Source organism: Protopterus annectens, chromosome 6.part0 (assembly GCF_019279795.1).
Source record: "Protopterus annectens isolate FY-2018-M chromosome 6.part0, PAN1.0, whole genome shotgun sequence".
NCBI classification, from domain to species: Eukaryota; Metazoa; Chordata; order Ceratodontiformes; family Protopteridae; genus Protopterus; species Protopterus annectens.
Window position 1 is genome coordinate 1,327,377,937 of NC_056737.1, and position 14,846 is coordinate 1,327,392,782.

At 41.3% G+C, this 14,846-nt stretch overlaps 1 protein-coding gene across 1 annotated transcript in view; it reads right to left on the reverse strand.

Moving 5' to 3' along the window:
- STAM2 (signal transducing adaptor molecule 2) overlaps positions 1 to 14,846 on the reverse strand; it is a gene marked incomplete in the record, with an annotated part of 1,442,819 nt that overhangs the window by 329,571 nt on the left and 1,098,402 nt on the right. The window contains 1 exon segment of the mRNA XM_044074901.1: positions 11,446 to 11,599. Coding sequence (XP_043930836.1) covers positions 11,446 to 11,599 — 154 coding nt within the window.

Genomic DNA, 14,846 nt, shown 5'->3' on the forward strand with positions numbered 1-14,846 from the left:
TGGAACTAGGAGGAGCCAGAATGCCCTGCAAGACTGCAGTGGCAAAGCCTGCTCTAGTTTTGGAGTATAATGGTAGGTGGTAGTGCTTGGAGAAGGTATGCACAGAACTCCAAGTGGCTGCTTCCAAAATATCTTTGGTAGGAACTCCTCTGAGGAAAGCTGCAGAGGTAGCTGTGGCCCTTGTGGAGTGAGATCTGATGCCTGCAGGTACAGTTTTACCATGAAAAGAGTAACAAAAGCGTATGCAGTGGGCTATCCATTTTGAGATTGTCTGTTTGGAAATTGGCTTCCCTTGAGCTCTATAGCATAGGACACAAAGAGCTGTTCTGATTTTCTGAAAGGCTTTGTTCTGTCCAAATAATAACGCAGCTGCCTGTGGATGTCCAAGGAATGTAGTAGTCTCTCCCCTTTGTTTTGAGGATTAGGGTAAAAGGTAGGTAAGTGTATAGCCTGATTCAAAGCTACCCTGGATACCACCTTTGGCATAAAGGACGGGTTGGTTCATAAGGAAACTCTGTCCTGATGGAAGATGATAAAAGGCTGCACAGCCATGAGGGCTTGTAGTTCCGATACCCTACGAGCTGAGGTGATAGCCAGAAGGAAAGCTGTTTTCCAGGACAAATATTGCAAATCTGTTGAGGCAGCTGGCTCAAAAGGAGGCAAGGTCAGCTTTTCTAGAATGAAATTGAGATCCCAAGCAGGTATTGGTTGTTTCCTTGGGGGTTTTATATTCTTTGCCCCTCTGAGGAACTGTCTTAAGAGGGAGTGAGAGAATAAAGGTGGATCAGTGTTGTATTCTGCAGAAATGGCTGAAGCATGGATTTTGATGGAGGAGAATGAAAGCCCACTGCTTAGCAGCTCAGCTAGATACTGTAATATTTGAGGTAAATTCAGTTTTCCAGGATTCTGGCCCTTTTTCTCATTCCAGGCACAAAACAGTTTCCATTTTGCGGAGTAAGCTTTTCTAGTAGACTGCCTTCTGGCCTCCAAAATGACATCCTGCACCTCCTTGGAGAGTAGGGTCTATTGTGATGTTAAGGAATCTTCCATGCGGCCAGATTGAGTGTTTTCAGCTGACTGTGAAGGGTTTTGAAGCTGTGCTGAGTCAGAAGAAGAGGCATTAGAGGTAGGGTCCATGGAGGGGAATGCGTCAGGCTCCTCAGGAGTGGGTACCAGTGCTGTCTTGGCCAGTCTGGAGCAATGAGAATCATCTTTGGTCTGTCTGCTCTGGTTTTTAATAGAACTTTGGGCAGCAGAGGAAGAGGTGGAAAGGCATAAACTGTCATTGTTGTCCAACTGAAAGAGAGAGCGTCCACTCTCCAGGCTTGTGGATGGAAAGTCCTTGAGCAGAATTTTGTCAATTGGTGATTTTTGTGGGAGGCAAAGAGATCTATGGCTGGCCTTCCCCATGCTTGAATTATCTCTGTAAAAACTTGAGGATGCAACTTCCATTCGTGTGGATCTGTCATATTTCTGCTTAGGTTGTCTGCCAGCGTGTTTTCCTTGCATGGCAAGTACTGTGCTTGAAGTTCGATTTGTAATTCCAGGGCCATGTTCCAAAGTGACATGGCCAGCCTGCATAGGGGGTATGAATGGGTTCCTCCCTGTTTGTTTATGTACCACATTACTGTGGTGTTGTCTGTCCTTATCAATAGTTGACCTGGATGCAGAAGGTCTTTGAAAGCTATAATAGCATTTATTACTGCTAGCATTTCCTTTTGATTGATGTGAAGGTGCTTTTCTTTTTGGGACCATTTGCCCTGAATGCACCGATCTGTCATGTGCGCCCCCCCAGGCGTAGTCCGAGGCGTCTGTTGTGATGACTTGATTTGCTTGAGGCTTGCAGAATGGGAGACCTGTGTTTGTTTGGCATGCTTGAGCTCACCACAGAAATTCCTTCTGAAGACATGGAATTAGTGGTATTATTGTTTCCAAGCTGTGGCTGTGTTGAGACCATATGTTTTTCAGGTACCATTGAAGTTTCCTCATATGCAGCTTTGCACATGGGATTAGTAGGATGCAAGATGCCATGAATCCTAGAGCCTGCAAGATTTTCCTTGCAGTCAGCCTGGTGAAATTTGCTAGTTTTCTGAAGTATTGAGTTAGTTGCCCCTGCTTCTCTGGCGTGAGGTAGGCCATCTGGGTGTTTGTGTCCAAGTTGGCACCCAGGATGATCATTTTCTGAGAGGGTATTAGCCTTGATTTCTTTTTGTTGACTGTGTATCCCAGAGAATTCAACAACATTATTACAAAAGCCAGATGTTTCAGAAGTATGTGCTTGCTGTCCGCTTGGATCAGTCAGTCGTCCAAATATGGGTATATTTGTATCCCTTGAAGTCTGCAGTAGGCAATTACTGATGCCAGGCATTTCGTGAATTCTCTGGGCGCAGTAGATAAGCCAAAGGGCAATGCAGAGAATTGATAATAGGTTGAACCTGCAAGAAATCTGAGGTATCTTCTGCAATTTTGTCTGATTGGGACATGCAGGTATGCCTCCTTGAGGTCCAATGTTACCAGCCAAGACTCCTTGCCCAGCATGGGAAGAAGCTGCTGTAATGTGAGCATTTTGAATTTTGGTACGAGTAAAAATGTGTTTAGGATGGATAGGTTCAAAATAGGTCTCCAATCTTTTCCCTTCCTTGGTACCAGGAATAGTCTGGAATAAAAACCTTGACCTTGTTCGTGAGTAGGTACCTCTTGAAGAGCTTTCATGTCCATGAGATCTGAAATTTATCTTTGTGCCTCTGCTCTTTGATTGTGTGGCAGGTTTGGCATGCCTCTCATTTTTGGAAGGGTGTGAAAATGGAATCTGTAGCCTCTGTTTATAATGTCCAGGATCCATTTGTCTTTTGTGACAATATGCCAATTTTTTGAAAATAATGCCAGTTTTCTGCCTAAGGGTGCTGCCATTTGAGCCTTGCTTGGCATGCAAAGGGGAAAGTCATTGGTTCTGCTTTCTGAATGGCTGTGAACTATCCTCACCACTTCTTTGTGCAGGAGCTTGCCATTGTCTGCCCCTAAACGATCCCTGAGATTGCTCTCTGCCCCTCGGGCGCCTGTATCTACCTCTTTGGGGTCTGTCCGTGGCTGGAAAGGACCAATTTTTGGAAGGCCAATTTCTACTGAAATGTGGAGGTTGTACCTGTAGAAAATCTTTCACTGTTTGCATTGATTTAGCCTTTTCCTCCATTTTCTTTAATACCTCCTCAGCTTTAACACCAAATAATACATTCTTTTGAAGAGGGGCATCTAGTAATTTAGCTTTGACATGATCTGGTAAGGTGTGCTCCTTGAGCCAGGCATGTCTACGTATGACTGATCCTGTAACAGCAGCTCTACATGAGGCCTCTAGGGCATCAAAACCACATTGCAAGGTATGTTTACCCACTTGTTCTGCACTATGCATCAAATCCTGCAACTCCAAGTCTGGTTGTTCAGGTTGTGACACTTTGCTTCTCAACTGTGATAACAGAAACTGTTGGTACTTTAGCATATGGAACTGGCAGTTTAATGCCCTCATGGTTAAGGTGGCCGAGGTGCATACCTTTTTTCCCCACCTTTCTAAGGATCTGGAATCTCTCTCGGAAGGTAATGGGTTTTTAGCAGTGGAGGCCTTAATTCCCTTGGGGCTCTGTGAGATAGGTTCTGGGTCAGCCGCATGGCTTTTCTATAAAAATTGGTGTGAGTCAGGAACCCGGTAGTAATTATCAGGCTTGACTGGGGCTGGAGGTAAAGAATCCGGGTTAAGGCAGGCCTCCGAGTACACATCATCTAGTATGTCTAAGACAGGAGGTATAGCCAGAGGTCTGTGCTGAGGTAGCAAGAGAAAATCCCTAAGCCTTTTCTTGGAATCTGAGTACTCTTGGCCTTCCCAGTGGAAGTGTTCCCTTAAGGTATGCAAGGTTTCCCCAAATGAGTAATCCTCTGGGGGGGCAGAGGGAATGGACTCCTCAGCATCAGAATCTTCAAAAGGGGAGTAAGAAAGTTCCCGTTCATCAGAGTGCTCTGAAATAATGGAGGCCTGGTCAGAGGAGGGGGATTCTTCCTCCACTCTGGGCCTTTTGTCCGGGGGGGGTTGAGAACCCCTGATAAGAGTAATCAAATCCTCAGCCATTTTAAGCATCTGTTTTTTAGGCATGGGGCCTGGAGAAGGGCCCTGTGGAGCTTGTCTCTTAGAATGCATGGCTGCTTTAGACATAGTGAAAGCCTTGATAGAAAAAGAAGAGGACGGTCTGAAGACACCTTGAGAGGAGGCAGACCTGTCTACATTTTGAGATTCACCACCAAGAGTGGCTTCGGTATCTGTAGTCGGAGTGTGGGCCGAGGAGCCTGCGACCTCGGGCACAGAAGACACCGCCAAAGAAGTGTCGTCGGTAGGCAGGGGCTGCGTAGGCGCCTCGCTGAGAACCGGACCACCTGTAGTCGGCTTTGGCGTGGTGTCGGTAGAGGCTGCGGACCTCGTGTGTCGGTCTTTATTTTTGCGTTTTTTTAGACAAAACTGGAGTCGGAGTATCCGACGGCATAATATAGTTACATTTTTTGCCAAAATAATGCTGGGCGAACTCCGCCCGACGCTTAATGGTGCGTTTGTTGAATGTAGCACAAAAACGACAGACCGAGACGTCGTGGTCTGGGCCTAAGCAAGGAATGCAGAGGGAATGAAAATCCTTATGCGGTATTTGCTTCCCACAAGAAATACAATTATTAACTTTGTCTGACATCGGTCTGAGGCAAGAAAAGTTTCCCCCACGGGGTACTTAGCTTTAAAGAAGACTTCGGTTGCAAAATTTTCGTAATTTCAGGAGCTGGTCGACCGGCACTTGCGAACTGCTTCTGCTTCGGGCACCGCGCGGCAAGAAAGACTGAAGAAAATGGCGTCGGCTGGTTCTTTTATACCCCTGGCGCACTGACGTCAGGGAAGAAGTGACGACAACCGACGCCGGACCTAGACTTTGGAATTCGGCCGACCAAGGACCCGCCTGACGGCAGGAGAACCCATCTGTTATGACTGCAGCTGTATGCACGATGAACATCAGGTGGAGACAGGAAAGTATGACCTGTTGGATTAGGAATTTCCTCCCACTGCCATCTGTAACCTTGATGAATGATTTTCAGAACCAATTTGTCTGAAACAATCTGTTGCCAAACAGAAAAAAAATGGAGATTCTGACTTTCTGGAAATAAAAAAAGGTCCAGGGTTAGAGAAGGTCACAAGGTCTCCTGAATAGTCATTCAGACTTGGATTGCCTTTGGTTTCCAGAGGTTTGAGACTTCTTTTTGGAATCCCCTGCCACTTCTACTTAAACGTCCGTTTACCTGAACTTTGTTGAGTGTTTAATCTTTTTTTTTTTTGGGGGGGGGGGGTGAAAAAAATTGGATGAGGAGACAGAAAATCCCTTGGGCAATTTGGAACAGGAGAGATGAAAATCTTTAAGAGATTTTCCATGGATCAGCTTGCCCCCTTTCATTACACTTTTTGATCTCCTCTGCAGCACAGGAACCCAACAGTAGATCTCTATCCAAGGAACAATTTAAAATCTAATTTTAACACTGTCTGGGGGTTCTGAGAATGCAGCCATGCAAACCTCATTAAAACAGTATAAGTGGCCACAGCCCTGGAAAAAGTATCAACAGAGTCATAAACAATCTGTACACAATGAGTAGTGACCTATGCGATAGAACAAACTAAGTTCTTTAGGGAAGATTCTGGTCTATGTTAGACTGTGAAAATCTTCTTTTATTGACGGCTTATTCATCGACCCCTAACCATGGAAACTAACTTCGGGGAACATCAAAATTTTTTATAGGGAAAGTAACCAATTGGCCACTACCTCACTGAAACACACATCACACTAAATCAAATCACCCAAGTAGGGGGCTTCACCCCCACACCCTCCAAAGTGGGGGGGGGGGCTGCACCTCCACCCCTATATATATATATATATATATATATATATATATATATATATATATATATATATATATATATATACCAACTCTGAGATCACACTGCAGTGGGGAAAACGTCAATGTTGTTGTGTTGCCCAATTAGTTACTTACCCTGTAAAAAAATTTATAAAAAATAGTGAGCCAAACAGCCAAATAAACTGAGAAAAGTAGAATGAAGTATCCACCAAGCACAAATAAATCGATGCTCAAAGGAAAAAATGCTTTAATAAGCACTGTAAAAACACTCCAATACAAAGACCGGGTCTAGAAATACAAAAGCAATAACGTATCCACTATCACGTTTTCGTCGCCAACTTCATCAGTTAAACATCCATCTTTAAAAGTTAAATGCTTTTATATGTTTTTCAAATTACATCACAGTACTGAAAGCCAATCATGTTAGACCATTTACTAAGGTTAATTGTTGGAACTGATTGGTTCATATAGTCTTCACAAGCCAAGGTTAAAACCACATCTCTGAATGAAATAAATCCACACTTTAATTACAATAATAATTTAAAAACTTCTTTAAAAAGTTGATTAAAAACATTATTTTGTAACACCATTTAAAATAATTTAAAATGCTTTCTACATTAAATGTGAATGAAGCATGTGCATCTGGGTTTAAAAATGACACCATCTTGTGGCCATAGTGTATAATTACAACTGAACCAGCAGCTGGTAATATAAAATCCTGAGAAGGGTATGTTTCTTGTAATTCACAACAAAAGAACATAACAAAAAAGTTTTTGAACATTGTTTTAGCTCTTTGTATTAGAGTTTTGCAGCTCTCAACTTCAATACTGGAGCTAATGATACCATGTCATTCAGCCCTAAGTTACGGTTAGCATCTAAAAAAAGTTGCCAATACAGTTCCTTGTATTCAATAAGTGTTTCCCACATCCCACCTCTTGGGTTAGTGGGGACAACTTCAAGTAAAAAAAAGAATAACCTGATGTGTTACATTTGGCTGAATGCTTGCTAAGTGCGTTTTTCTCATTCATCACCTTGACATCGTATAAGTGCTCATATATTCTCTGTCTAAGCTTTCTTTCGCTCTTCCCTCGTAGAAGGAGGGACATTTTTACAAACAGCCAGATATATGATGCCTTTGGTGTCACAGTTAGCAAATGTATTCAATTGCAAGGTCATATTTCTTGCTTCTAAAAAATTGTTTCACCACAATGCAAATGTGTGCAGTATTTACATCTCCCACATTTGTATAATCCTTTCTTGGTTCTATTGCTACTGTTCTGTGTGTTGACATTTGTCCTTCCTTCCAAGTAGTGTTTGATGCTCTTCCCTTTCCGATAGACATGGGACAACTCTTTATCGAAAATATGTTCAAGGTCTGAAAATTTCGAAAAACTATGCCATTCCCTTGAAAAAATGTTCCTAACAAAGGCTGATTGTTCATTGAAGGTTGTAATTAACCCTGTTTCTTTTGCCCCAAAATTACTTGCTTGTCCTTTATTGTGGGTAAATTGTTCTTCTTCACCTAAAATAGGTGCAAATACATCTGTTCTTTTTGTGTTGACTTCTTCTAGTATTTTATTGAACATTTCCAAAGGATACCCTCTCTGGGTAAAAAGGCCCCTTAAGAAGTTGGTTTCTTCAGAGAAGACTTTGTTGTCTGAAGTCATTCTGCTAGATCTGACCAATTGACCCTTTATTACCCCTTTCTTCAGGTGGGGGGGGTGGCAACTGGTGTAATGCAGATAAGAATTGGAGAAGGTTTCTTTTCTGAAAATCCTTGATGAAAATTTCCCTTCCCTTTTCTCTATGTGGACATCTAGATATTTCAGTTCTTGTTCATCAAAGTTGCCAGTAAAAGCCAAAAAGGTCGTAGTATTGTTTACGTGTATTAAAAGATTGTTGAAATTTTCTCTACTACCCTTCCAAAAGAAACACAGATCATCTAAGAACCTAGTATAAAGGGAGCATTCCTTAAATAGGGGGTTTCTGATGAGAAAATTTTCTTCCCAAAAGGCCATGATGATATTTGCGTAGGCTGGTGCACAGTGTGCACCCATTGCAACGCCCTTTTCTTGTTTGAAGTACTCCCCTTGGAAATAGATGAAATTGTTTTTGAGAACTATTTCCATCAATGTCAAAATGTTCGTGAAGTCAATGTGTGTCAGTTTTTTGCTTTCTATTAATTTCTCCTCAAACCAAGATAAACCCAGGTCATGTGGAATACAACCAAATAGGTCTATAACGTCCATGGTTCCGAAAGAAGTGTTCTCACTGTATAGGGTAGGTTTGATTCTTCTCAACAGGTCCCAAGAGTCTTTTAAAATGTTTTCACATCCTTCAAGGACATGTTTAATCTTGTGATCAACATATTTTGCTAATGGAGCTGTTATAGAACCCTCCGCTGACACTATCGGTCTAAGGGGGGGGTCGCAAGCGTTTTTATGAACTTTGGGTATTCCAAAAATGCAGGGAATTTTCGGTTTGTCAACTACCAAGAATTTGTACGTGTCTTGATCTATTGAACCCTGCATTAGCATGTCATAAAGTAAAGCCTGGATCTTTCTATAGGCTATGTTCACTTCATTGATAGACACTCTAGTGTATTTGTCTGGATCATTTAGTAAATCCAACATTTTCCCTTCATATTGGATAGTTTCCATGACCACGACCCCTCCTCCCTTGTCAGGTTTCATAACTCTCAGATTGTGGTTGTCACTAATAGCTCTTAAGGTGTTTTTCTCTTCCGTTGTTAAATTGGAGTGAAAGGTTTTTGTTGTCAGGTGGGATCTAATTTCATGTTCTACCTTAAGCTCAAAGTTCTTGAGTTGGGGGTGTGTGGGAGGGTTGAAAGTGCTTTTCCGCTTCAAGACCTGTCTATCATAGTCTACAGTTTTATCCTTGAAAAACAGCTCCAAATTAAATGTAGAAAGCATTTTAAATTATTTTAAATGGTGTTACAAAATAATGTTTTTAATCAACTTTTTAAAGAAGTTTTTAAATTATTATTGTAATTAAAGTGTGGATTTATTTCATTCAGAGATGTGGTTTTAACCTTGGCTTGTGAAGACTATATGAACCAATCAGTTCCAACAATTAACCTTAGTAAATGGTCTAACATGATTGGCTTTCAGTACTGTGATGTAATTTGAAAAACATATAAAAGCATTTAACTTTTAAAGATGGATGTTTAACTGATGAAGTTGGCGACGAAAACGTGATAGTGGATACGTTATTGCTTTTGTATTTCTAGACCCGGTCTTTGTATTGGAGTGTTTTTACAGTGCTTATTAAAGCATTTTTTCCTTTGAGCATCGATTTATTTGTGCTTGGTGGATACTTCATTCTACTTTTCCCTGTAAAAAAATTTACTGTTCCAGTTAGGGGTTGATGAATATGCAGTCGAAAGAAGATTGCGATGATCTAATACTGACCAGGAAGGTTCTTCCTCAAAGAAGAAACTGCAGATAAAGCATTTCTCATATTTTTACAATTTGTCAGAACAAACATTAACATATGAGCCTGACAATTCAAAATTTTAAAAATCAAAGATGAAGTATATTCTTTTTCCCTCATACGTATCAAAATTTTTCCCATTCTTACCAGAAAGAGTAAGATTGGAATCAACTAAGTGTTTAGCAGCAATAGGATCAATTAAAGCTATAGCTTCTGACTCAGGTTTGGGAACAGTGCATAAAATTTAGAAGCCTGAGAAACTTTATACACCCCTTCTGCCTTTTTAGGGGAGCTGGCAGATTATAAGGGAAAATGCCGGCAGTAACACACACATCCTCTAAAGCACCCAGGACAGCAGGAATGGGTATGGATTCTGCAAATCCTTCTGTAACAGCTCATAGCATTTTCTGAGGGACTGATAAATCTAAGTGTTCTCCCACTGAAAAGACTGGCACATTCTAGCAATAGCCTCAGAGAAAGAGAAACCCCCCACAGGGAGACTCAGACAATGAGCTCTCCTTTGAGTCTGAATCAGAAAAAATGTATCCATCCCCGCATCTTCCTGTTCACTTTCAGAATCTTGACTCTCTTCAGAAAAAGAGGAATCCCTCTTGCTTTTAACAGAAACTACTTTACAAGAAGGATCAAAAGCCTGAATTAAACTCTAAGCCAGACCTAAATTAGTCCTAGTCAAATAAATTTGAGGAGTAGATGATCCACGCTTGGTTGTCTGTATATTTTTCTCAAGAAAAATTGGGCAAACTGTGTTAGAAATGGCAGCATCTACTTCCCCTAAAGGAATGGGCACAGCATTCTGACATAATAGGGAAACATTCCTTGGCTCCTCTCCCAGAACGGACAACAATGGCTCTTCCCTTGCCTTCTGAGGGGACTACAGAGGATGTAGCTAACCCCCGGTCCATAGTGGCTGAAGGCACTAAGGATCTGGGGTAAAAGATGAGTGTTCTGAGTCACCCACCTGCAGCTGAGCCAAACTGCTTGTCTGCTGTGACAGCAAAGGTTGTTTGCTTACCTTTTTCTTTTTGTGGCTATAAGAAAGACTGACCATGGGACAGGTAACCTGTTTAATGGTCAAACCAAAAATGGTACCTCTTTCCTGCAGGAGAAGAGCAGCAAATAAAGGTAAACTACCAGGCCACAAAAGTTATTTTTGGCAGAAAAAGAAAACAGTAAAAAGCACTTTAAACACTATGCCAGACCCACAAAGGAAACATCAACACATTTCTTCCACTGAAGCTATGTTTTCAGTTAGTTTATACATCACATTTAAACTGAAAGAAAAAAAATGATGGCCCCATTTAAAAGTACGTTACAGTCTTGAGACTGTTAAAACACAACATTCCTACCTTTAAAATAACTTTCCTGAAGAGGAAAGTAATAAAGCATCAAAGTTTTTCCCCCAAAGGGAACTTATCTGCCCAAGAAAGGAAAGCACAAACTGACTATTGATCCTCGAAAGCCTGAGAGGAGCATACTCTTCAGCGGCAGTAAAGCTCTGAAGATATTTGCACCCAAACTTGCCTTTTAGTCCGCTCTACTCAGTTCGAGCTGCTTGACAGCCTGGGTACGTTGAAGGTGTACTGGCCGGCTGTTATATCTTTAGCATGATACAACTCTTACAGTTAAAGCTACTGCAGCAGTGATCAATATAAGTATCATGACAGGGATCAGAGTAAGAAAAAAGGAATAAAAGCAGCAGTCTTCTTGAGAGTTTTCAGTTACTGAATATACACAGGATAATTACTTGGAGTAAGGAGGACTTGAGGGATCTTCAAAAGACTGAACTTCACAGCATAAATTCCAAATTTATGAGTAAGAAATGTACACGAAGATGTTACATCACTACACTGCCATACTGGGTATTACAGTTCAGTGTTTTACAGTCGCTTTTGTTTTGAGAGGAAAATTAGCACAGTTAAAAAAATATGCATTTTTCTCTGATACTTAGTACAATTTCAGTGTATCATTGGCATTAGCAAATTAACAACACTATATTACCTATGGAAGCAGTGCCCCTCATTTCTCCAGCAATACTCAAGAACTGACCTGCATTGAAACGCCAACTGATGTGGATGGGTAGTGCATCTGAGGCTGCATCTTGGAAAAGACTGAATAATGAGGAGTCTCATGAATTAGTTTGTTGTACATCTCCAATGCTTCCATAAGTTTTCCATTCAAGTCTGAGAGCTCTGAATGCTTCCTGAGAATTAAAATAACAAAAATGACTTTTAAAAGAACTAGCATTTCATAATGACAGAAAATGTTTCAGCAACACAGACTTACCATTTCGTAAATACACAACAGAAGTTAGGCTAATCTTAAGCAATCTACAGCAACACAAAGCACATCAACTATGACAAACAGAATGCTATTTATTTATTTACTTTATATTTGTTTACCGGGATAGTTCGACTGGGCTGTTGACCCTTTTTCAGCAGAGGCCTGGGGGGAAAAGTCCCACATTACAATTATATTATATACTGAAAAGAATTATAAATATGTAAGATAAAGTAAAATATACAGATATCTGAATTAAAATTAGAAAAATATATAAACATGGCAAATTGCAATAACAGACTGAAATCACACAAGTTACACATACAAAAAAATTCACTCTTAGTACAATCTTACAGAGCAGTACAATAATAAGAGGAAATAACTATATTAAATAGGAGCAAATCAGTATATATTAATAAAAAAGAAGTTATGTACTTACCATAACGTTCCATGTTTGTTGTCCTCTCTCACCCTTCTTTCTTACTGGATGGGTTTGGAGCAGATACTCGGCTCCGACTCGGCCAATGCCTTAGCTTGAAGTCTCTGACTTGGCTCATGGCTCAATACATATCCCATAATGCATTGGAGTAACCCCCAGATCTTGTTTGCTGCTAGCCATAAAGGGAATGTATATTCCTATTCACAAAACATGAAAGAAAATGTGCATATTTTATATATATATATATATATATATATATATATATATATATATATATTTATATACAAACAATACATACAAGAGGAAAAACAAGTAATTTCCGAGGAACTCTCTCAGTAGGAGGAAAGAAAAAAACTCTCATCTGAGTCCTGTAAGAGCCTTGGCTGGGGGAAGGAGGGAGAGACATAAGAAAAAAGGGTGAGAGAGGACAATAAACATGGAACGTTATGGTAAGTACATAACTTCGTTATGTTATGTTGTCCCTCTTGCCTTTTCTTACTGGACGGGACAGCGTCCCTATCACCATCTTCCTGGGTGGCTCACGGGAGTTCAACTTTGAGCGCTGTGGACCCAAATGAAGCTCTGTCACTGGTGGCCAAATCTATCTTGTAATGAGTAATAAGGGTATAGGGCCTGGCCCATGTAGCAGCTGCACAAATGCTGTCCAGAAATAATCTAGCATATTAAGTAGAGGGATGTTGCTAGAGCTCTACTTGACCGGACTTTGATTTTGAAGGTAAACTTCTATTGTTTGAAGTGTATATAAAGGTAATACAACTGGCAAACCAATTTGAAAACGTAACTTTTTGTTTTGATTGGCTTGCCTCGCTTTGCTTGAGAGAAGGAAATAAATAGCTTGTCAGTTTTCCTGAAATATTTGGTTCTATGTAGATAAAATCTCAGTTGTCTATGTACATCCAACTGATGTAGTTTGTATTCTGCCTTGTTGGTATGATTAGGAAAGAAAACTGGAAGTTCAACAGACTGGTTCAGACTGGTTTGTGAGCAGACTTCTGGCACGAAAGATGGATTAGTCCTCAAGGATACTCTATCCTTATGAAAGATTAGGTATGGTGGGCTTAATTGATAGAGCTTGCAACTACGAGATTCTTCGTGCATATGTAATGGCCACTAACAAGATGGTCTTCCATGAGACAAACATTAGATCAGATTAAGAAGCAGGCTGAAAAGGGGGTAAAGTTAGGTAAGTAAGAACAAAATTTAGGTCCCAAGGGGAGAGAGGATCTTTGATGGGAGGTCTCAACAAACAAGTTCCTTTTAAAAATGCTTTACACAGCCTGTGTGACATGAGATTAGGAGTGTATTCACTGATGTGATAATTGGACTTTAATTGTAGCTGCAGCAGAGCCTTGCTGAAAAAGTTCTGCCAGGAATTCTAAAAGTGAACTAATAGAGGCATAGAAGGGGGTCTCTGTTTCTTGGTCTTGCCCAGTAGGAGAATCTCTTCCATTTGCTGGAATATAATTTTCTGGCGGAAGCCTTATGAGAAGAGACCAAAAAATGTTTAACTGCTGGAGAAAAATTTTGAAGCCCGACTATTTTTGGAAGTGGAGCAGCCAAGCTGTCAAACTGAGGTTCTGGAGAGAAGGATGAAGCACACCTGACATATGAGTCAGAAGGTCTGGGACTAGGTCCAGAGCCCATGGCTTCTCCTGAAGATGAGGCCAGAGGAAGGGGAACCAAATCTGAAGAGGCCATTTTAGAGCAATGAGAATTAGCCTGCTTCCCAAGACCTTGGGTTTCTGAATGACTTTGGGAATTAGCGGAAAGGGAGGGAAGGCATACACAGTAGTTCCAAAGGCCAATCGTGGACAAGTGCGTCTCTCGGTGTCTCCCCCACTGGGGGGATTAGGGCAAAGTAGCTGCTGCATTTTATATTCAGGGGGGTTGCAAATAGGTCGCAGTAAGGCTGACCCCAAGTTCAGAAAATCTTGTCCACTATGCTCTGTTTCAGAGACCACTCGTGAGGCATCAAAATTGCCTTGTTGAGCTGGTCTGCTATCATGTTGGATTTTCCCGGGATATGCATTGCTTACCAGAAAATGTTGGGAAGAGATTGCCCATTGTCATACTCTCAGCACCTCTCGACAAAGGGGGTGTGACCTGGTTCCTCCTTGTTTATGTACCAGACTACCGACATGTTGTCTGACTGGATTGCAATCGTTCTTAGTGGAAGAGAATCCTGAAGTACTTGCAATCCCAGAAGAACTGCTCTCATCTCTAGAACACTGATGTGCAACTGAGCCTCGTGTTCTTGCCATGTGCCTTGGACTGTTTCCCCCAGATAATGCCCCCCCACCCTATCTGAGAAGCGTCTGTGGTCACAGTAGCAACAGGTTGTTGTGGAACAAAGGGTCTTCCGATGGTCACATGATCAGACTGAAGCCACCAGAGGAGATTCTCTCTTGCATGAATCCATTACCGTTATCTGATGGGACATAGGAAGTTCTTGTAGAGACCACTGCGCAAACAGAAGCCACTGAAGGATTCTCATGTGCATCCTCACTAGAGGGACTAGAGTAACGGTTGATGCCATGGTTCCAAGAAGTGTTAGGACTACTTTTGCTTTTACCTTGCTCCTGGGAAGAAGGTCAACTATTTGCTGTCTGAGGACAGAGACTCGGTCAGGCAGAAGGCGAGCCATCATTGAAATGGTGTCTAGATCAGTGCCGATGAATATAATACGTTGACAAGGCAACAAGGCAGATTT